Source organism: Macrobrachium rosenbergii, chromosome 36 (genome assembly GCF_040412425.1).
Source record: "Macrobrachium rosenbergii isolate ZJJX-2024 chromosome 36, ASM4041242v1, whole genome shotgun sequence".
Taxonomy (NCBI): domain Eukaryota; kingdom Metazoa; phylum Arthropoda; class Malacostraca; order Decapoda; family Palaemonidae; genus Macrobrachium; species Macrobrachium rosenbergii.
Window position 1 is genome coordinate 16040135 of NC_089776.1, and position 24442 is coordinate 16064576.

Consider the following 24442-nt stretch of genomic DNA (forward strand, 5'->3'; position numbering starts at 1 on the left):
AAATAGGTTTGAGCTTTGGGAGTTATGACATCCCCTGGTTGCAAGGTAACTGGGATTATGGCAATTCTATGTTGGTTCTCAACTCACCAGGAGAGGACGAGGAAACCAGAGAGGGAGGAGCAGATTACATTCGAGCCGATCCGAAGACCGAAGAATCAATGGTAGATGAAGGCCACGGACACTGTGGAAAGAGGAGACAACATTGTACAGGTACCAAAGGATGGTCATGTAACGCGGCCGTGAAAAAAGCTGCTATGAGGGGAGTGGTCCCGATTATGGTTCGGGACCTTCCCTGAAAAAAGTGGGGCGCCACATCTTAAAAACTAACCATAGAATCCTCTTGAAAATAATCTCAATATGTTTACCACGCCCAAAATACATAAGCAGTATCCTTGAAGTATCCTAACCTAACCTAGAGGCATGGCCAAAAAAAAAAAACCGAGGTACCCACTTGTCTGGGAATATGTGTCTCGGCTGCATTCATCCCTTATATGTCAGAAGTCACGCTTCTTCCAGATTTGACATCGAAGACTGTGTTTTGTCTGTATCTGTTTGTTAAAAAGTGTATGAACTTATGCTCTCCAAAATATAGTGACTGCTTTTAAAAAGTGAGATCAATAGGCATCTCATTTACAGTTGATTTAGCGGCCAAGCCTAGGTCTTGGAAATATGAACAAAACCATGATTTTTATGCTACTCCATATCCTGTTTCAAAGATTCTGTTTTCTTAATTCCAAAGGTCATTCAGTTCTTTATGAAAATTCATTAAATAAAGATTTTTTCAGGTAATAGTGCAGGCAGGCACATGAAGTGATTAGACAGATGGTCCCTCCTGTGGTTGAGATTATGAACTCAGCTGATTCTTTTTCATCCTGACTTCTCATCTAATTTTGCACTCTTCATTCATAAATCTCTTGAGTTGTTGACTTCTTGGTTTACTTTGAGGATAAGTCCTGTTAGTTTTTCTCAAGTAGAGACTCTGTAACAATCCCTTTCATCTATGTTATTAGTGTTTCAGAAGATGAGCATTGCTCATATTTTTGAGGGAGCCTTGGGTACAATTGTTACTTTCTTTCCAGGGGCTCTGCTGGACAGATCCTGTAAGCAAACTGGGATTTAATCTCTGTAATCCTTACTGACTAAATTGAGGTTGGGTTGCTTTTTGATGAAAGTGGCAGTGAGAATAGGCAGGGTTGGGAGAAAGAGAATCCAGTTATGAATAAGGAACAATTTTTTTTTTTTTCATATGGTGAAACAACATTTAAAAAGAAATAAAAAAATAAAAAGTTCATTTCTCCTAATTGGAGTTTTCTCCTCTCAACCCTGCCTATTTTCGTGGCCAGTTTTCTTGACAAAAAATGAAAGAGCCAATTGTTGGAGAGACTGTGATCTATCATCACATGTGCGCATCCTCTCTTCAGCTGCTGCTTCTCGTTTCGCAGTGAAAGGACGAATATGTCTGGGATTTTGTAGACCACAGAATTAGGTTACTATATTATGAGAAGTTTGTTTAGGCTATTGAAAATATATTTTAGTTTTCTATAATCCCATTTAAGATTGTATTGAGTTTGAATAAGATATACATATGAAGTATGTCGTTGTCATGTAGGTAATTTTTTTAAAATGAAGTAATGTTGAATATTTCACTGAAAGGATTTTTTTTTATTCTAGTCAAGATGTTCACAAAGAAGAACACATCTACCCATACTCTTGTGATAGAAAAGAAGAATTTATCAGGAGAGGACAATGTAAGTAAAACAGTGTTTTCCTTGCAGTATGAATGGTTGTAAGGCAAAGTACCTTGGAGGTTAAAATAAGGTTTTTTTATTTCACAACATAGTAATTCTGTTTCAGCTTTTTACAGCATCTAATATCTGTTTTTAAATATCTAACTTCCCTGGTAGTTACATATATATAGCTTTATCCATGTATGATTAAATGTGATCGTCGCGCGCAAGCTATATATATGTAACTACCAGGTAAGTATATTTTATAATGAAAATACCATTTTTATTTAGTTGCATAATTGGTGTTACATTTTATCCAGTCTGCTCTCGGAAGTTTTGTGTGTCAACAAAGTAAAATCATGTATAGTGTTCAGGGCAGTGGTATAGGTGCGCCGACTTTTGAGCGCAAAGACAAAAGAGCACTGACAATAGAGCACAAGACAAATTGAGCACAGTAACATTTGAGTGCTGACACCTTAGCATCAGAAATACAAATTATATCTAGATTTGATCCTAACTTTATACTGTTTTAACAACTTTTCTACTGTTTTACTACTGTCCCTACTGTCCCTATGGCTACAAGATGATTTGATATCTTGCATTTCATAGACGTTGTTAAACAATTTTTAAATTAACCACTGCTGGTTATAGACTATTTTTCATGGAAAGGAAAAGAAGGGAAAAATGTAACAGTTTTAAATTTCTTTTGTTATGAGATGTAAATATAAAATACAGTATCTCAAAAAATAATTCATTGTGGTATACATAAAAATTAAATATCTTGTTTAAATACTTCTGCTGGGTAATATCAAAAGATATTGAATGAAGATATTTTATTGGGTCTCTTGCAGAATATTTGCTAACATTTTTGATAGGGTCTGTCTTACTCTTATGTTTTGCATCTTCATGCAGCCCAGCATCTATATTGATCTTTTTATTTGATGTATGATTTTGTTCAAATCTTAAAATATCTTTTGAATTTGTAAATTCTAGGATGTATATGCCCTATTGACATCTGCATTGCCTGATGCCATCCCTCTAAGGAATTATTTGTTCATGGATGTCCATTGACAATACGTTCATACACACTCCAGACACTATGGGGAAACATAGCATCTCCTGTTCTTCCTCTCCTGCAGGGTCTTCCTATCCAAGTGTCTTCGAAATAAAGAACCAAGTCCTCTAGCTGGTCAGGAATTAAATATTGTAATGATTCGAACACAATTATTATATCATTAGGAGGAATGAATGCCAAGGCCACGAGCATTTTTGTGTATGTTTGAATTTCTTCAGTGCTACTATACAGATTGGTCAAAGATAAAGATTGAATTTTTCTCCAAAGGGCTTGAGATAAATGGAAGACACTCAAATACCTTGGCATTTTTTATAACAAAAATGAAAGCTTTATGAAATGCTTTCTTGTAGTCACACAAAATGTAGGATGGAGAAATCTCGTTACCCGTTAAACGTAGTTGTGGCAGAGCAAGGCTATATGCTTCTTCAGACTTTCTCTGCAGGAGAGTATAAACCAATGGAAGGATACTTCCTTTATATATGATGTGAATCACGTATAGCTGATAAAAGCTGAGGAGCCATTTTGAACGTCCCGTCTCCCATCCAGTGCTTATTTTCCTTGATCAATCTCAAATTATCAGGAGTAACAACTATAAAATATCTATCCTCATTCTCTTACCTGGGCCAAAAGGTGAACTGCATAAAATTGAATGCTCACCGACTTGGTGGGCAGTACTTTCGCCCCTACCATCCGTAACTATTACCATAACCACCTTGCAAAAGTTTAATGGCTGGATTTCCAGCTCGCTGAAAGTTAATCCCATATGTAAAGACCTCAGGTTTGTATGTTAGGAACAATGCAAATTGCTTTAAAAATTTGTCATGCCAGGGTCATCGACACCGGAATCATAAGCAAGGAAATTTTCCCCAGCATACATGCAAATAAGTTGCGGGATATCTATATCCCCTACGTTACTTGGAACTGAGACAGCATTCCTTTGTGTTTCCATTGTTGTTGTACAGTCCGTTGAAGTGATTGATACTTAGGAAGAACAGTAACTACTTCAGGGTGCAAATTAATTTGTGTATCTTGAATGATCCACGTTGGTTGATCATTTGATGTCGTGGCCCTTTCATGAAGCTGGATCATTGATAAGCTGGCCGCTGACTTTACAGGATCAGGTACATGTAATGATCATTGGCGGATGTGCATTCATCTCCAAAAAAGTATATCCTTCCTTTGCACTTTCCATTTATACAGCGCCATGACTCTTTGCCACTCTAGAGCACTGTTTACAGTAGTGTGTAACAGTAGCCTCCATTTAAGGGGAGCGTTTGACAAAAAAATTGAAGAATCCAAATTTTTCGTGATATTTCACATATGGACTCTTACTTGACTATATTCCCAGAAAATTTTATTGAAAAATTCTCAATAGTTTTGGAGTTATAAGCCAAAACCATAACCCTACTATCGCTGAGGAAATTACATTTTTCGTATAATGATAAGTTCAGTATATCGGTAGTAATATCAATTTAGCCATCAAAGAAGAATATCTAAATGCAGTATATGGGCAATCGGTGGCAGCTCAGCTCTCGACGAAGCAAGATGTCGCACTGCCCAACCTCACCCGTGTTTTGACACACTTTTCATTTAGCGCACTTATATCACTTTGCAAGTCAATTTTTTGTATTTCTCTTGGCTTTGCAATACTTCTTTGTTCAGAAGAAACCATGCCGAGACCAAGAAAATGTAAACAACATCTACGTTCCATGAGAGAAAGGAAGAAACGATGTCATGAAGAGGGAGGCATCCAGGAGAGAGGAAAGAGGGGGACCAGGAGCCTAAATATAAATATAATTCAATATACATAAAATAATAATCACAGATAACACCAATATGATATAACATATCAAATTTCTCATAAAAAACTCAGAGTTTGAGACAACAAGCAAATAAATGGACAGACAAGCAAAAAATGACATCATAAAACTTTCAAGGCCAATATCTCAAAACTAAAGTTATCGACCTTCAAATGGAAACTCAGACATGACGAATTCACCTATCTCAATGAAACAAAAAGCAAATGAAAGCTAAATAAATTGTCTACAAAACTTTGGAGAGTTTTTTTAAGAGTATTTTGTCTTAAAAATATTTTTGGGATTTATTTTTCCACGAAATCGATCCAAGATTTTTCAAAAATTGAAAATTGTAAAAAAAAAAATAAAAAATGCTCTATTGCTTTATTCTTATCTATAATACATGTTTACCACGTAAATTTCAGCTCTTAGGTTGCAATAGTTATGGCTGAGTTTTTTTTTTTTTTTTTTTTTAAGAATTTCCTTCATGAAAGGGAAAATATGAATGCTGACCGTTACGCTATACATAAACTAACCAGTGCCCAAAATTTCAAACTGATTCATGCAAAAAATCCAGAGTTATTAATAAAAAAACAATTTCAAACGCTCCCCTGAACCCTTAAAAACGCCTACTGGGCGTATCATCACGTCGACTAAAATTGTCTGTTGGGTGCCAAGTGGACGTACCATCGTCGACTACAAAAATTTCAACCTTCAGTCAACTTTGACTCGACCGAAATGGTCGAAAAAACGCAATTGTAAGCTAAAACTCTTACATTCTAGTAATATTCAATCATTTACCTTCATTTTGCAACAAATTGAAGTCTCTAGCACAATATTTCGATTTATGGTGAATTTTGAAAAAACTTTTTCCTTATGTCCGTCGCGGTAACTCGGCGAAAATTTCAGAAATTCTTTTGTCATTTTGTCGTAATTTTTGCACTGTTTTATATTAGCCGTTACGTAAAGTTTTATATATGAAAATGTGTGCAATTTCATGTAAAATACAACAAAATACAACCCATAGTTGTAGCTTTTATCAGTTTTGAAATATTTTCATATAAATCTTGATAACTGCCAAAATTTCAACCTTCGGTCAACTTTGACTCGACCGAAATGGTAAAAAAACGCAATTGTAAGCTAAAACTCTTACATTCTAGTAATATTCAATCATTTACCTTCATTTTGCAACAAATTGGAAGTCTCTAGCACAATATTTCGATTTATGATGAATTTTTGAAAAAACTTTTTCCTTATGTCCCCGCCAGAAATTCTTTAAATCACGTTGTTGTAATGTTTGCACTGTTATATATTAGTTGTTACATAAAGTTTTACATATGGAAATGTGCGCAATTTCATTTAGAATACAACAGAAAATAACTCATGGTTGTAGCTTTTATCAGTTTTGAAATATTTTCATATAAATCACGATAACTGCCAAAATTTCAACCTTTGGTCAACTTTAACTCGACCAAAATGGTAAAAAAAATAATTATAAGCTAAAACTCTTACATTCTAGTAATATTCAATCATGTACCTTCATTTTGCAACAAACTGGAAGTCTCTAGCACAATATTTCGATTTATGGTGAATTTCTGAAAAAAAACTTTCCTTACGTCTGCTGTTTGTAACTCGGCTGAACATCTCTGAAATTCTTTTGTCACGTTGTCATAATGTTTGCATCGTTTTACATTAGTCATTACATAAACTTTTATATATGAAAATGTGTGCAATTTCATGTAGAATACAACAGAAATTAATTCATGGTTGTAGCTTTTATCAGTTTTGAAATATTTTCACATAAATCACGATAACTGCCAAAATTTCAACTTTCGGTCAACTTTAACTCGACCGAAATGGTCGAAAAACGCAATTGTAAGCTAAAACTCTTACATTCTAGTAATATTCAATCATTTACCTTTATTTAGCAGTAAATTGTTAGTCTCTAGCACAATATTTCAATTTATGGTGAATTTTTGAAAAAAACATTTTCCTTACGTCCGCGCGGTAACTCGGCCGAACATCTCGGAAATTCTTTCGTCACGTTGTCGTAATGTTTGCACCGTTTTATATTAGTCGTTACATAAACTTTTATACATGAAAATGTGCACAATTTCATGTACAATACAACAGAAAATAACTCATGGTTGTAGCTTTTATCAGTTTTGAAACATTTTCATATAAATTAAGATAAATAGAAAAAATTCGACCTTCGGTCAACTTTAACTCGACCGAAATGGTCAAAAACTGCAATTGTAAGCTAAAACACTTACAGTCTAGTAATATTCAATCAATTAGCTTCATTTTTCAACAAATGGGAAGTCTGTAGCACAATATTTCGATTTCTGGTGAATTTTTAAAAAAAACATTTTTTTACGTCCACGCGTTACGGATTCATGCATCATATTGTGATAATATTTGCTCTGTGTTGCTTTGATCGTTTTACAATTTGTTATATATCAAAATCATCGCAATTTAGTGTACAATACAAAGAAAAAAATAATCTGTTAGCTTTAACCGTTTTGCTCACAGCGCGATTTGTATAAAATTATATAAAAAAATTTTTTTGCGCTGTCATATATTTCAATATTTATATATGATAATGATATTTTTTTTCATTTCTGATGGTTGCATACTAAACTTCAGGCAATGACAAAAAAAGGAGCCAAAAATGAACTCTTAATCTTAAAACATAAGCGTGCTGTGATTTTTTTAAAAAAACTTTTTTTCCGCTTTGGCGCTAACTCCCGAACGCCGCCGGCATACGGGAGACGTTTTTGTAAATAGAGGCTCGGCGTTTAAGGGTTAATATGTTTTCTTCTCCTTTTGGTGATGTTATCTTCTCCATAGCGTGGGTTCTATGAAAGGATAAAATTTTTAGAAAATTTTTTTTACTTTTCCTAAAACGGAATGATAATAACCAAACAAGTTTAAAGATAGTAACTAAATGACTGTACAGTACAGTAGTAACAAAACTACTAATAGAGAGTAAGTAACTAAATGACTGTACAGTACAGTAGTAATAAAACAACTAATAGAGAGTAGACAACATGAACAAATATTTCTGGCAAATGTTTATCAATATATATTTTTTATTTCTTTATTGGATTATTCTTCATTAGATTATTATGTTATCAAATCTTAACATAATTTTGCATTTCTGATGCTCAAGTGTTAGTACTCAACTGTTACTACACTCAAATGTCTTGCATTCTATTGTCGGCGCTCATTTGTCTCACGGTCAAATGTCAGTTCACAAGTGGTATAAACAGTCTGAAGGATTAGTTCTTTAAGCAAGGAAATTGAACCCATAGTAGCTAACAGTCTTGTTTGTTGTGAAGCACTGGCAACTCCTTAATTGTCGAGGTGTAACTCTGAGAGAGAAATCACAAGTATTTGAATAATGAAATCATCTTGATAGAGAGTTATCTAAAGGATATAGAAGTGAATGTTATTAATATCATTCAGAACATAAACCCTATTCATATGGAACAAGCCCACAGGGGCCATTGACTTGAAATTCAAGCATCCAAAGAATGTGTTTATTTGAAAGACGTAACAGAAGGTAATGGAAGTAAAGAAAGAGATCAGTTATTAGAAAAGAAGAAATTATTTAGAGTAATAAATGGATAAAAATATAAGTAAAATACAAGAATTGTTAAAGGGTAGCAATGTATTATGTCTTCCCTTGAACTTTTGAGGTTCAAATTGTACACCCTCAGGGTGACTGTTCCACAGTCCAATAGTGTGAGGAATAAAGGACCTCTGGAACAGAGAAGTTCAATGGTGAGGCACATTTACTGCATATTTACTGCTGTTCAGCAAATCTGGTCGCTGTCAGCAGGAACAGAGGACAAGGGATCAATTATGAATGTGAAAGATCTTTGTTAAAATACAACTTATATGAAAAATTAACAGATGAGCCAGAGAAACTTACCACAACAAATCACTCTATCTAAAAGAGATAAATCTTGGGCAGAAGCAGACATTCACGTTGTAGTAAAGGAAAGGATAAATGACCTAAAATATAGGAGGCCTTAGGAAAAACATATAACTGTGGTGCAAAATTTGCTGACACTTTTATTAGAAGTCTCAAAAGTAAAACATGAGTCAGAAATCACACCAAGAATAATTAAGCTTCAGACTCATTCAGCAGGGTCCTATCCACCCAAAGGGGAGGACAGGGTTGAAAATCTGTATAAGATATGCCAATCAATAGCGTTTTAATTTTACTGGAGTCCAGCCTTATACCTCACCAAGTACATCCACTAATCTGCTCCATGTGACGATTGAGACTAAGGGCAGCTTCATTTCTCATACATGGAGACTTTACTATACCTGCAAGTATTGCATCATCGGCCTACTGAACGTTTGTTTTCCAGGCCAACAACCATATCACTTTTATGCACTAAAGATAACAGTGGACCAAGGACACTACCCTGTGGAACTCCAGACACATGTCTTGGTACACCAAAGATCCCATCAGCAGCAACTCACTGCTGCCTACCTGTTAGGAAATCTTGAAGTAATCCTAAAATATATCCAACCACTCCAAGATTTGTAAGTTTAAAAGTATGTGCCTTGGGATTTACTAAATAAAAAATAGCACTAAAATCTATTTTAATTACTTTGCACTCAAAACCCTTATCAAGGTTCTCTTGCAAATGGCATGTCAAATCTAAAAGAGCATCACAGGTACCTAACTGCTTCCCATGTGAGTATTGACTATCAGCTAACAATCCTTTAGATTCCACATATATAGTGGGTTAAAAATAAGATTTACTGCAATTTGGAAGAGCACAGGGAGACTAGAAATTGGCCTGGAGTTACTACACTCTGTGGAACAGGCACTGAGGAGGCTGAGTAATTCCTTCATAATATTACCTTGCACAGCATATTGTGAATGAAAAGCAGATTAACCTGTAATATGGTAATGTAGTTCCTTGCTATGGAAAAGAGTAGTCCTTCAAGATTATCTTGGTTGAAAGGCAAACTATGTTGTTGTCTCTTATACTGTCGTTAAGACATAGTACCTGTAATTAACTCAATGGTCTAGTGAAATTACTTAATAATAATATTCTAAGTTATAATAAAAATAATAACTCATGTAATGGATGAAAGGTAAAATACACATCCATTAAACCACCCAGACAAGCTATATTAGCCATTAAACGCCGAGCCTCTATTTACAAAAGTGTCTGCCGTATGCCGGTGGGGTTCGGGAGTTAGCGCCGAAGTGGAAAAAATTTTTTTTTTTCAAAAAATCACAGCACGCATAGGTTTTAAGATTAAGAGTTCATTTTTGGCTCCTATTTTTGTCATTGCCTGAAGTTTAGTATGCAACCATCAGAAATAAAAAAAAATATCATTATCATATATAAAGATTGGAATATATGACAGCGCAAAAAAAAATTTCATGTATAATTGTATAGAAATCACACTGTGAGCAAAACGGTTAAAGCTAATTAGTTTTTTTTGTATTGTACACTAGATTGAGATGATTTTGGTGTAAACAAATTGTAAAATGATCAAAGCAATGCAGAGAAAATATTATCACAAAATGATGCATGAATTCGTAACGCGTGGACGTAAAAAAAAAGTTTTTTTTCAAAAATTCACCATAAATCAAAATATTGTGCTAGAGACTTCCCATTTGTTGAAAAATGAAGGTAATTGATTGAATATTACTAGACTATAAGAGTTTTAGCTTCCAATTGCAGTTTTCGACCATTTCAGCCGAGTTAAAGTTGACCGAAGGTCGAATTTTTTCTATGTATCGTGATTTATATGAAAATATTTCAAAACTGATAAAAGCTACAACCATGAGTTATTTTTTGTTGTATTCTACATGAAATTGTGCACATTTTCATGTATAACACTTATATAACGCCTAATAGAAAACGGTGCGAAAATTAGGACAAGGTGACTAAAGAAATTCTGAGATTTTCAGCCGAGTTAGCGCGCGCAGACATAAGGAAAAAGTTTTTTTCAAAAATTCACCATAAATCGAAATATTGTGCTAGAGACTTCCTGTTTGTTGCAAAATGAAGGTAAATGATTGAATGTTACTAGAATGTAAGAGTTTTAGTTTACAATTGCATTTTTCGACCATTTCGGTCGAGTTAAAGTTGACCGTAGGTTTAGAATTTGGCAATTATCGTGATTTATATGAAAATATTTCAAAACTGATAAAAGCCACAACCATGAATTATTTTTTGTTGTATTTTACATGAAATTGCACACATTTTCATATATAAAACTTTATGTAACAGCTAATAGAAAACTGTGCAAAAATTACGACAGTGACTAAAGAATTTCTGAGATTGTAAGAGCCTGACGCCGTCTCTTCCAAACACGTGTGTGTTCGTGTGTTCATCATCCATCGGAGTGACGAGACGTTTGGCGTCTTCACAAACAGAAACATACACAGTTTGATACAGAAGATTCGTTGGAACATTATGAGTACAAGATTAGAATGCTTGCATGGGAATGCAAGTAGTGGTGATGGTACATACATCAAGACAACAGTGGTTAGGGAAAAACGGATGGAAATATTGTATGGTTGAAATCGCGTTCCTTTAGAAAAGAAAGCGAGATGCTCTTGTTGTCTTGTCCACTCCGATGAACGGCGAACACCGAAACACACGTGTTTGGAAGAGAATCGTTAGGCTCTTACAAGATTTTCAGCAAGAGTTAGAGCGGACGTAAGGAAAATGTTTTTAAAAATTCACCATAAATCGAAATATTGTGCTAGAGACTTCTCGTTTGTTGCAGAATGAAGGTAAATGATTGAATATTACTAGAATGCAAGATTTTTAGCTTGCAATTGCATTTTTCAACCATTTCGGTCAAGTCAAAGTTGATCGAAGGTTGAAATTTTGGCACTTACCGTGATTTATATGAAAATATGTCAAAATTGAAAAAAGCTACAACCATGAGTTATTTTTTGTTATATTCTTCATGAAATTACACACATTTTCATATATAAAACTTTATGTAACTGCTAATAGAAAACAGTGCAAAAATTACGACAAAGTGACTAAAGAATTTCTGAGATTTTCAGCAGTTAGTGCGGACATAAGGAAAAAGTTTTTTCAAAAATTCACCATAAATCGAAATATTGTGCTAGAGACTTCTCGTTTGTTGCAAAATGAAGGTAAATGATTGAATATTACTAGAATGTTAGAGGTTTAGCTTGCAATTGCCTTTTTCGACCATTTCGGTCGAGTCAAAGTTGACCGAAGGTTGAAATTTTGGCAGTTATCGTGATTTATATGAAAATATGTCAAAATTGATAAAAGCTACAACCATGAGTTATTTTGTGTTGTATTTTACAAGAAATTGCGCACATTTTCATATATAAAACTTTATGTAACTGCTAATAGAAAACAGTGCAAAAATTACGACAAAGTGATTAAAGAATTTCTGAGATTTTCAGCAGAGTTAGTGCGGACGTAAGGAAAAAGTTTTTTTCAAAACTTCACCATAAATTGAAATATTGTGCTTGAGACTTCTCGTTTGTTGCAAAATGAAGGTAAATGATTGAATATTACCAGAATGTAAGAGTTTTAGCTTATAATTGCATTTTTCGACCATTTCGGTATAGTCAAATTCGACCGAAGGTTGAAATTTTGGCACTTATTGTGATTTATATGAAAATATGTCAAAATTGATAAAAGCTACAACCATGAGTTATATTTTGTTGTATTCTACATGAAATTGTGCACATTTTCATATATAAAACTTTATGTAACTGCTTATAGAAAACAGTGCAAAAATTACGACAAAGGGACTAAAGAATTTCTGAGATTTTCAGTAGTTAGCTGATGCTTTCTTTTGGGGTAAGAAAGAAATTCGCGCATGCGCAGCTTGGTCACGCTTGTAAACAGAACAACAGCGTGATCCGTGAACTCCCAGCATCCCTCAAGGCGCGATTTAAAATTTTTCTCAAACAAGGCCTATAAGTATTTTTCCGCGAATATTTAAAAACCTTTTTGTAGTTGACGTATTTTACGTCCACTTGGCACCCGACAGACAATTTTTGTCAACGTAAAATACGCCCAGTCGGCGTTTAAGGGTTAGATAATGGCAAAAAAATTTAGATTGCTTCGAAATGGGTAACATAATTGGGGAAGTTTCGCCAAAATAAGTAGTGACCAAAATTTGGACAAACGTTTCAAAAAAATACAGAAAAAAGCAGAATCTATAATACTTAATTTTGAAACAAAGGAAGATATATATTATAATAAGAAATTCAATACGGACGAGCTGGAATATGTTCTCTTGAACAGCAGTAAATCTGCTCCTAGAGGTGATGATATTTGCTTTTGAAATGATTTGCCACCCAGCACCTTTGGCAAAATCGTACTTATTAAAACTTTACAATCATTTATGGCTCAGAAACTTGTTTCCAGATGAATGGTATTAATGTATTCCTATACCAAAACCTGGAAGAGATCCTAGTAATGTGAACAATTATAGACCAATCTCTTTAACAAGTTGTCTATGCAAGTTGTAGGAGAAATTGGTAAATGCATGACTTACATGGCATATACTTGAAAATAAAATTTTAACTCCTTCCCAGTTTGGCTCACAACGTAATTGATCTACATTAGATTCTCTTTCTAATATGGAAGACCAATACGTAGAGGATTTGAAAGAAAGCAAATTACAGTAGCTGTCTTTTTTGACATCCAAAAGGCATACGACACTACATGGAGGTATGTAATATTAAAATCATTACATAATGATAACATACACTGCCATCTTCCTAAGTTTATTAAAAACTTTATGACTGATCACACTTTCCAGGTGAGAATAGATGATGTTAATTACAAAGACATGTCCACTTGAAAATGGAGTTCCACAGGGGAGTGTCCTTAGTGGTACTCTGTTTACATTAGCAATTAGTGATATCAGTAACATGCTGCCGGTCGGAATTAAAAGTAACTTGTACACGGATGATTTTGCCATATATTATACAGCGTCATGCATAAAGCATGCAGAATGAATGGTCAATAAAACCATAATAAAAATAGATGATTGGACCGTATCTGTAGGCTTTAGGTTTTCCATAGAAAAAACTCAAGCTGTCATATTTTATAAAAGTAAAAATTGGAAAAAAGTGAAGAAATAGAATTGAAAATCAGAAACCGTAATATACCAATTAGCCAAACTGCAAAATTTTTAGGATTAATATTTGATGCACACCCGAATTGGAAAGCCCATATAACTTACATAAAATCAAAATGCAAAAGGGCACTAAGTCTAATTAAAAAACTATCACACAAATTGGAGAGCTGATAGACATACTCTTACCATACTGTATAAAGCAACAGTGTTATCAATCATTGACTAAAGAAGTGAAATATATGGTTCAGCATCAGAAGCAGCACTAAAAGTATTAGATCCAATTCACAATAAAGGACTAAGAATATGCACAGGAGCATTTAGATCCTCACCAGTTTCCTCAGTACAAGTCAAATGTAGCGAACTGCCACTGTTCCTCCTTAGAGAGTTCATAACAACGAAAAGTGCATTAAGAATCAAGACAAGTGATTCACCAACCAAAAATCTATTTGATCTAAGGGATATATTTATAAACAATCATCCACCTCCTTCCCCAATTAGAGCTATTAGAGTGAGTCACTGAACATAGATATATAAGTACCTTCAACAGTGAAGTTACCACCCCATTGGACCGTGAATAAAGTAAGGACTTGCACACACTTGAAATATTTATCAAAAAGTTCCTCATACACCCCAGAACACCATAGACAAAAAACCATAGATCATATAAGAGAAAAATATTCACATTACACGGTTTACACAGATGGGTCTAAATCACAAAAAAGGAGTAGGATATGCAGCTGTATCCCAGAACAAGTCATATCAGTTATCTTTGCCTAATAATGCCTCAGTCTTCACAGCAGAGTTGTGTGCAATCGCAGTAGCCATCAAAATTATAAAGCAAATATCATTCAATAATTTTGTTATTTTTAGTGACTCAAGAAGCGCTATAGAAGCCATTCAAGGTTACTACCCAAAAAATAATATTGTACAGGAAATTAAATATGAACTCCTCAAATTGTATAATAGTGGAAAAAATATTGAAATATGTTGGATCTCTGCCCATGTAGGGATTAAAGGAAACAAAGAAGCTGATAAAGCAGCTAAAGAAGCAGTCCACATGGCTAGAGCAAATGTTAAAATCCCAATTAGTAATTACATAAGAGATGTAAAAACATTGTAAATAAATGGCAAAATATATGGAACGAGGAGCCTATAAATAATAAATTGAAATAGATAAAATCCAGTGTTGGAAAATGGAGCTCATCATGTCAGAGAGAGAGACGCACACGAGTAATTATGACGCGTCTGCGAATAGGCCACACTCATTTGACACATGGACGCTTGATAAACAGTCCACATGGCCCTCCGCCCGAATGCCCAGAATGCAAAGTGTTGGTAACAGTCAAATGTGTTGTGTGACTGTCCAAAATATAATCAACAGCGAATATCAGCCTTTGGAAAGAAATTAATGGGGAAAATTTTACTGGAATCTTATACATTTTCAGTCATCCCAATTTTTACATTCATGAAGAAGTATAACTTAATAGATAAAGTATAAAACCAAGTAAATAATGGAAATACAGAAGCCCGTAGGGCATTTAATAAATAAAAAAAAGTAATTCATTCTGAATTCTAATTTTTTTTTTTTTTTCTTTTAATCTTTATTTTTTTTGGTGTGTATGGAAACAGCAAATGTAATTATCTTATGCATGTGTTTCAGTGTAAAAGCATATAAATTATACAGTTTTTTCTTTTAAACTTCATTTTCATTTATTCATCATCATGCGAATGACCTAGTTGGTCCCAGTTCCAGGCCTATGGCCTAGACCTGGTATTTCATCCTAATCCTTCGGGCCAGCCCTATGAGAGCTGATAGTCAGCTCAGTGGTCTAGTTAAGCTATCTTATTAATTAAATTAAATGTACAGATGATTTTGCCATATATTATACAGCACCACACATAAAACATGCAGAATGAATGATTAATAAAATCATAATGAAAATAGATGAATGGGCCTCATCTGTAGGCTTTAGATTTTCCATAGAAACACTCAAGCTGTTATGTTATATATGAATAAAAATGGGAAAAAGTTGAAGAAAATTAAAAATCAGAAACCATAGTATACCAACTGGCCAAGCTGCAAACATTTTAGGATTAATATATGACGCACACTTGAATTGGAAAGCCCATATAACTTACGTAAAATCAAAATGCAAAATAGCTTTAATCTAATTAAAAAACTTTCACCCACTAATTGGGAAGCTGATAGACATACTCTTACTATGCTGTATGAAGCAACAGTGTTGCCATTTATTGATTACGAAAGTGAAATACAGTGAACTCCACCTATTCGCGGTTCTGGATTCACGGCTTCACCTGTTTCCTCTCCCTCCTCATCCAGTAAACCCCCTCCCCTCCCCCTCCCCCTCCTCCTAAACTCCTCCTACCTCCTCCTCCTAAAAACACTCCTCCTATTTTGATAGTTTAAACACAAAAAAAAAAAATTCTAAAAAGGCTTATACCTGAGTGTTTTAATAGTTTGTATCCGTAAAACCTGGATTTAGTCATTTTTATTGATATGAAAATACAGTTAATTAGTGAATATTTTCAGTGAAAATATTAATGGATATTCCGAAATAATGGGTAGATACATTCTGCAGAGAAACCCGTGAATATGTGAGTCCGCAAAGAGTGAGACTGGCCTAAGGGTTTACTGTACACATTATTACACGAAAATTTGCCTATTTTACTATTTTTACATGGAGAAAGATTCCAGAAGTCAGAGTATTTTCAGGTATAATTTTCATGACTAAGTGCAAGAACGATCCAACTTTAATTTTCATTTTACATAAATGACTTACCAATAATTACATTTCTACTAGCTTTTGGCAGTCTAAAAAAAAAAATTCAAATTTCCTTTCTGTCTGCTTCTGTCTTGTATATCTGTTCATGCGTGTGTGTAGGTGACAAGGCCCCATCCACACTTGGGACTGATAGGTACAACTCAGCAGAGAGCTTCAATTTGTTTGCTGCCAGCTTCCGAATGACATCAGTGGTTTTGTGCAGTCGTTGCTTCATCCTTTTGGATATTTGTTCCTGTATTTTGGTGAAGTATTCACTTATATGTGGTGGCCTTTAAGATTAGTTATATCGTTAGCTGTGATTAACTTTATTTCTAACATTAGTTCAAGATGTCTGACCCCAGCTCTTCAACTATTTGTTATTGCATTGAGGGCTACAAAACTAGATTAACTAAATTGTCTTATGATTCTCACTCTTAAGTGTGTCAAATGTAGGGGGCAGGAATGTATTAAAGAGCTTACTTGTCCGAATTAAGTAGGGATGATAAAATGGAAGGCATTGACCTCCCATCTTGACAAATTTGAACCCCATAGGACCCAACCCCCAATTTTTTTAACCGCTTTCGGAGGAGGGCTAGTTTAGAGGCTGTTCCTTTACCTAGTGTGGTAGAAGATAGCTCTGTTTCTTTTCTTCATATTCCTGCTATATCTCCCATCCTTAGCCCTCCTACTCCTTTACCCCATACTCCTTTACCAGGTTCCCATGCTTCTAATCTTGACGCCATTGCCAGTCTCGAGTCGAGGTTCGAATAAAAAATTTGAACCTTTGGCTAGCACTGTAATAGAGTTGGGTACTTCTTACAGAGCCTTTGTGGAGAAAGCATCTTCCAGTATTCTGAGTGCCATTGTTTTGCAAAGTTACAGTGCTGTGTATTTGAGGAGGTGACTGCCCATCCCAAAGGTGCTCCTGGATGAAGGTCCCTGTCCCGCTCCCCTGCACTGGGGAGAAGACATACCAGAAGTCCAAGGGAGGCCAGTGGGGTTTGCCTGTTCCCAGGCTGCGATAGAATACCACTGGAAAGGTGCCTCTTTTGGTGTGAATCATCTGTCATCAGATTCGGATGGCTCCACTCCCAACAGGAAGCGACAGTGGCGCTGTGCTTCTGCTTCTTGGCCTTTGAAAGGCACTTGATTTAGCGGACAGTTTCCTGCCTCCTGTCAAGAGGTACAAGGAGGCCATGATTTATCTCAGCCCTCCTGTATTAATACGAATATTTATATGTTCTGCCACCGTTCTGCTCAATCGCCTTCATCATTACTTCTTTAATAATGACGCCTGGCTAATTTCCCAGATTTTTATAGCCTGTATCCTGATTCTCAGCCTTGACCTTCCTCATGAGCCCCGGATGTGTTGACAGCACTTGCCTCCCAAAAAATGTTTTTTGTTCCTCGAAAATTCAGCAAAAAGTAGAAATTGGCTGGCCATGAAGAAGGAAGGTTCATTTTGCTCTCCTCCTTTTTCTAAATGTTTCTGCCTATTTTAAGGGGACTTCTCAGAATGGTTGATGCAACCCGTCATTCTTTCTAAATAGACCATTGTCAGTTATTCTCTTCAAAAAATTTTGGAAATTTTTAATTTTTTCGCAACTGGACTGTTGGGGCTTTGAATGTCAGGAAAATTGAATTATCTAGTCCTGAGGAAGATTTTGCTTTCTCTTAAATATCGTCATGTGCTGACAAGGTGGTCAGAGGTGATTCTTTTGAAAAAATTGATTTTTTGAAAAATTTTGAAGAAACAGGAGCTATGGCGTACTCCTTTATCACAAAAAAGTTTTTTGAAGAATCAGCCCTCTTCGTTATTTTCCATAAGAAGACCCCATCTTTTCCCCCAAGACACAGTTAGAGGAACTGAATAATAATGTCAGAGTTAAGAAAAAATCCACTAATGATCTTCTGGATCAGCCTCATTTGACGTTATAAATTGCTTGAAACGAAAAAAGTCTTTCTTGCCTCTGCAACCTCAGCCCTTTCAAGGAGGAAGATCTAGAATTCAACCTAGACCTTGGGCCAATCTGTGTCCCTCCTTTAGAGATATCAAGAAATCTTCATTCAAACCAGCCATCAAAAATGAAAGTCTAGTCCTTCAGTTGGTAAAAAATTGATAGAAAAGGAATGGAGAAACAGAGAGATTTTGCAGAACCTCGCTAGTTTTTTGTTGAAGAGCCCTATCTTCATCCCTTTCAAAGTGAATTACTTATCCAAGTCAAATCATCTTGACAGAAAATGGCAGACACTGAAAAGTTTTCTGAATTTCTCAGGAGAGTCAAGTTGCTTTGGTAACGGCAAAGTTTCAGTTTTGAGGACATAAATTGATCGAAACGAAAAAGTTCTACAACTGTCTCTTCTTGGTCCCCAAGTCATTTGGGGGCTAGAACAGTTCTGGATGTCAGAACCTGATTTTTTATCTGAAAACCAAGTTTCAATGGAACCAACCATCGAGTCCTGTCTTCTCTCCATCAGGGCGACTGGATGGTCACTCTGGATATGCAGGATGCTTATTTCCATGTCCCTATACAGTACTTCCAGACTCCAGAAAGTTCCTGCAGTTTTTTTTGGGCAAGGTTTCAAACCTTTTTTTCTTGGGCCTGTCCACAGCCCTGTAAATATTCAAAATTCTCAGAGGAAAGGTTGAGGAAATGGCTGAGTCAACATAAACATATGCCTCTATCTCGATGACTGGCTCTCCGCTCCCCTTCAGAGGAGAAGTGCTCGCAGGACTTAAAGAAGACTCTTCGCCTGACACAGGAGTTGGGCATTTTAACTAACTTCCAGAAATCTCAAATAATTCTGACACAGCAAATTCCCTATTTAGGGATGATTCTGGATTCACTGACTTTTTGTGTCCCATATATGATAATGAAAAGACTGTCAGAACTCCTGTCCCTTAGAACTTGCTCAGCAGTTCAGTGGATGAGTCTGCTGGGAACTTTGGCCGCCTTGGGACCGTTTGTGAAGCTGGGCAGGCTTCAAATGAGGCTGCTCTAGTTTTACCTGAAAGTGAACTGGAGAAGGAAATCCCAGCCGGACTCCTCCATCTTCCTCATCTCTTCAGAGATCAAGGTGGACCTTCGTTGGTGGTTGTCTGCAGAAAGACTTCCAGAAGGGAAGTCTCTTCTGCCCCTGAACCCCAACCTAGACATTTATTCCAGTGCTTCAGGTCTAGGTTGGAGAGCCCTTTTAGGAAGTCGGAAGGTCTCAGGGATGTGATCAGTAGATCAGAGGGCTCCCCACATCATTGTCAAGGAGCTGAAGGCCTCCAGGCCTTCTCTCCACTCATCACCAGCAAGGTAGAAGCAGTTTACGCCGACAACACCACAGCTGTCATATGTCTGCAAACAAGGAGGCACCCACTCCTTCACTCTACGAGACAGCAAAAGAGCTCCTTCTCTGGGCAGAGCAGAACCAGGTGAAGATTATCACTCACTGCATTCAGGGGAGAATGAACATCCTAGCTGATGAATTGAGCCATTGCAATCAATCTTGCCAACTTAGTAGACCCTGGACTCCCTCGTATGCAACGATCTCTGTAAGCTATGGGGCAAACTGACAGTGGACCTCTTCACAACGTCAGGGAACTATCGTCTTCCTATTTTGCTCCCCAGTCCCAGACCCTCTTACATGGGCGACAGATGCCATGCTTTTGGACTGGACAGACCTGGACGTATATGCATTTCCGCCTTTCAGGTTGATCAAGGAGGTGATCAACAAGTTTTTATCTCACCAGAGCACCTCAATGACCCCTAGTTGCTCCATTCTGGCCCAGAAAGGAATGGTTTCAAAATACCTGCTGTGACTGTTAGTGGACATGGAAGGCTCCTTTCTTAAAAAACAGTGCTGGACTACATTCTTCAGGTTCCAGAATATTGTCCTCTACTGGCCCTGATAAAGGCTAAGACTGTCAGAGATAAAGCTAAAGAAGAAAGGATTTTGAGACAGGCTGCAGAAGCTCTGCTTTTCTTCTCACTAAGCTCCACCAGTCAAAGTGGACAGTTTTAAGAAGATGGTGCAGCCACAATGGACCTCTGTTCTAAATGAATAACAGTTTGCCATTCATTTTTGTTTTTCCTGAGGACCTCTAAATGTAGTCTTGTATTTACTATCAAAGGGATAGGTCAGTACCTTTTAGTTCGACGTTTAAGCATAGAGGCCTGTTTCTGTCTTCAAACCAAGATCTCAGCAACCTCATCAGATCCAGTTGAGACTTCCAAACAAAAGTTGTCCTAGTCTCCTGGAATTTAGCGTTGTTTTAAGTGGCTCTCAGGCTCTCATTCAACGAGCCGTTCCAGCTCTTATAAGAACCTCATATCCAAAATTGATGTACTCATCGCGTTGGCTAACTTTGGAACTCAAGTTTGGGAATATTTTCTTTGAGCACTTTGATAAAAAAACTAGGATTATTGCATCTATTTGCATTAAATTGCTCTCTCTCTCTTGGTTTCCTCGCCAAGAATGAGGACATTTCCAAGCCATGGCCTTGCTCGTACGTCATTAAGAACTTAACAGACATCCTTAGACCAGAGGAAGAAGAAAAACTTCTTTGTCCTGTGGGAGCCTTGAGGCGTTACCTTCAAAGGACAGAAAGGATCAGAGGACCTTCAAACAATCTCTGGTTCTCTGTGAGGAATCCTTCACATCCCCTGTCGAAGAATGCATTTTTTTTTTTTTTCTGAGAAGTTTGATTACCGAGGCACACTTAAGTTCAAGAGGACGTCTTACCGACCTTTAAGGTGAAGGCTCATGAAGTTCAGGCTGTAAATGCGCATTCTCTTTGGACTATAAACCATCTGAGGCTATTCTGCAGTCTACATTTTGAAAGCGTAGTCATTCTTCGTTTGCATTACCTTAAAGACTTAGAAACTGTGTTAGAACATTGTTGTACTTTGGGCAGAAACTGTTAGAAAATTGTTGTACTTTGGGCCCTTTATCCGTGGCTGGCATGGTGTTGGGAAAAATGCATCCTCCTCTGCCCCTCTTCTTTTCTCTTGCCTTAATGTAGGTGTTGAGTCAGAAACCTGGGGTGCATCGTATCAAGTACCCATCCAGTTTTTAGTGGTAAAATGGTGGTTTTTATAATGCCAAACAAGTTGTATTTTATTTTAGTCTACTCCCAGGGCAAGGGCACCCAAATCTTTGACAATGTTTATGAATTTCTTCTGCAAAGTACACTGAAGCAAAACTTGGGCCATACTGCCACGCCTTCTATAAGTTAAGATAAGTCTAATTTTTCTTAGAGGCAGTACCTACCTGCAGTAGCTCTTCACCAAATGATCAACAAGCATTGTACCAATGTTCTGTTATAAAAACTCAAAGTGATTACTTTTATTAATGTTTTGGAATAGAAAATTCCACATATCCCCCACCTTTCAATTCCTGAACTAATCAGACTATGTAATTTCTTGGTAAGTCACTTGCATAAAAATTATATTTTTATGATAAAATAAGGTTTGTAAATATACTTACAAGTAATTACATAATCAAATTTACCTCCTCCCACAGATGAACATCAGGCCTCAAATGAAAACAAGCACTCTGCTAATAATTATCAGTGGATCATGTGGGTGGGGCCTTGTCACCTACATTAACAATGGTAGCAATTTTTAACACCAAAAAATATTGCCAATTTTTTTCTAACAAGCTCACTCTATTAAACTGGATTACCACTTAACCGGGACTGAGTTACACACACACACACACACACACACACACACACAATATTGTTCCTCTCTCTTCTGTTAATTTTTCAGACTCAAAAATTACTCTCTATCTTTAATATGTATTTAAAAATGAAATGGAATACCGTTTACATAATTTCATATTTCCGCCATTCACTCTGTTGTGGATTTTTGTGGAACACATCGTTCACTTGTCCGTGGGGGAAATTTCACTAATTTGCAGATTTTTCTTTGGGGCACATCTCTAAAATTGTCATTAATTTGCTTTTATATTTTTTATTTTCTCATTAAAATATATGTATACTGAGAGAGAGAGAGAGAGAGAGAGAGAGACTAACCATATAAAACGAGAAACAGTGATTAGAGAGAGAGAGAGTTTTACTGTGGTTTTTATCCTTTCTAAGCACAAATATAAATGAATTCTGTAAGTGAAATAACATTTCATTGATATTTTGCTGTTTTTTCCATTAAAGTAATTTGTATACTGTTTGAGAGAGAGAGAGAGAGAGAGAGAGAACCTAATTGTTTATATGTACATTGAAGCACAGTAACTTGTTGGGGACGAGAACTAAAGGCACTTAAACTATGGCTTGGGTGAGAATGTTGAAAGTTGCCTACATATGAAATTCAGATTTTGAATATTTTTACGGTGATTAGAGATGAAACATACACAGTGATAAAATATTCTCTTGTGTACTGTTATAATATATGTGATAATCATAGTCAACTAAACTTGTAATGAAATACAGTACAATAAATCGGATAAAGCAAAAAATATGGCAATGCTACTTCCGTCAATCTGTCTTGAATTGCTGGATTTGTTTATTTTCGTGTTTTTTTATGCTTATGGTATAGTAATTGATATTTTTATTAAAGGATATGTACAGTACAGTACTGATAGCGAGAGAGAGAGAGAGAGAGAGAGATTAAGTCACAGAAAAATTGCTACTGGAACCTATGTATGAAATTTGGATTTTAAATATTTTTATGGTGATTAGATCAATATAGTATACTGTAAATAGATTCTGTAAGTAAAATGATGTGTTATATAGATATTTTGCAGTGTTTTTTTGATATATGTATATTGAGAGAGAGAGAGAGAGAGAGAGAGAGAATGATGGCACAAGACTTTTTAAATAACTTTATGGGAGATGGTGAGGACCAACCACAAAATGATGTTAACCAAGAACTTAATGTAGTAAATAGGTTTTTTATCATGAATGTATTTGTACGTAATCACAAAAATATAAACATGACGTAACAAACCTAACATTATGTTTGGAGGTACGTGCTCTGTCGCTGTAAACTACCAACATATTTAAGATGCTCTACACAGTACTAGTACTATCTTAAAATACATACCTGTACAGTAAATATAATTTCAAAATCGTCTTACAACACAAAAATATCAATATACTGTATGTAAAATGTACACCCAGTGCATTACGATATGCAGAGAACGATGCGCAAAGTTACGTAGGCCAAAGAAAACTTGCATGTCTGAATGATAGGGTATACTTAAGAGTAACAGTTGTAGACCGCTATACTTAATTTTGCAACATGACTTTGAAATGATATTAGTGTTCTGGGATGATAGTTTGAGGTGTATTTTTGTTTGAACTGTCAAGTTTAGCGATAAACTGTCAAAATAGGCAGTTATAAGCGTTTTACGGGTGTATATAGCCTACTTAACCCTTTCCTATCTGTATAGTTATCACATCACTGAGGGTACATGAGTCCCAATGTGTCTGGGAGTGCTTTCGATAGTGCTCAAAAAAATAATTATTTCGAAAATTCAGCAAAAATAGAAATTTTCTGCCAACAACGTTCATTTTGCTGTCCTTTTTTCTAAATGTTTATATTTTTGCCATGGTGGAATAGTCAGAATAAGAGTCCCAGCCCTCTAAATACGTAAAAATGTGAGTTATTTAACAGAAAAAAAATCTACTTTTTTTATATTTTCTTCAAATGGAAAAACTATGCAAGTCAGGTGAATGAATTATTTTTATGAGAAAGCCAACAAAATTCCCTAAATATCGACATATAAAACAATGGAAAACGAATAAGTCCAGTTGGTGAAAAAATTGATAGAAAAGAAAAACTGAGAAACTTGAGCGCTCTGCCCAGCGTATAGGTGAGAATTATCGCTACAAAAAGTCTTTTTGAAGAGTCCTATCTCAGTTATTTTTCATAGAAATTACTTTGTAAATATACGAAAATTTAGAGGAAAAGTTGAAGA

At 35.7% G+C, this 24442-nt stretch overlaps 1 protein-coding gene across 3 annotated transcripts in view; it reads left to right on the forward strand.

Moving 5' to 3' along the window:
• LOC136856667 (serine-rich adhesin for platelets-like) overlaps nucleotides 1-24442 on the forward strand; it is a 138358-nt gene that overhangs the window by 32439 nt on the left and 81477 nt on the right. For all 3 annotated transcript variants that reach the window (XM_067134727.1, XM_067134725.1, XM_067134726.1), the window contains one exon: nucleotides 1672-1748. In XM_067134727.1, the coding sequence (XP_066990828.1) occupies nucleotides 1672-1748 (77 nt within the window). The remainder of the gene's footprint in view (nucleotides 1-1671; nucleotides 1749-24442) is intronic.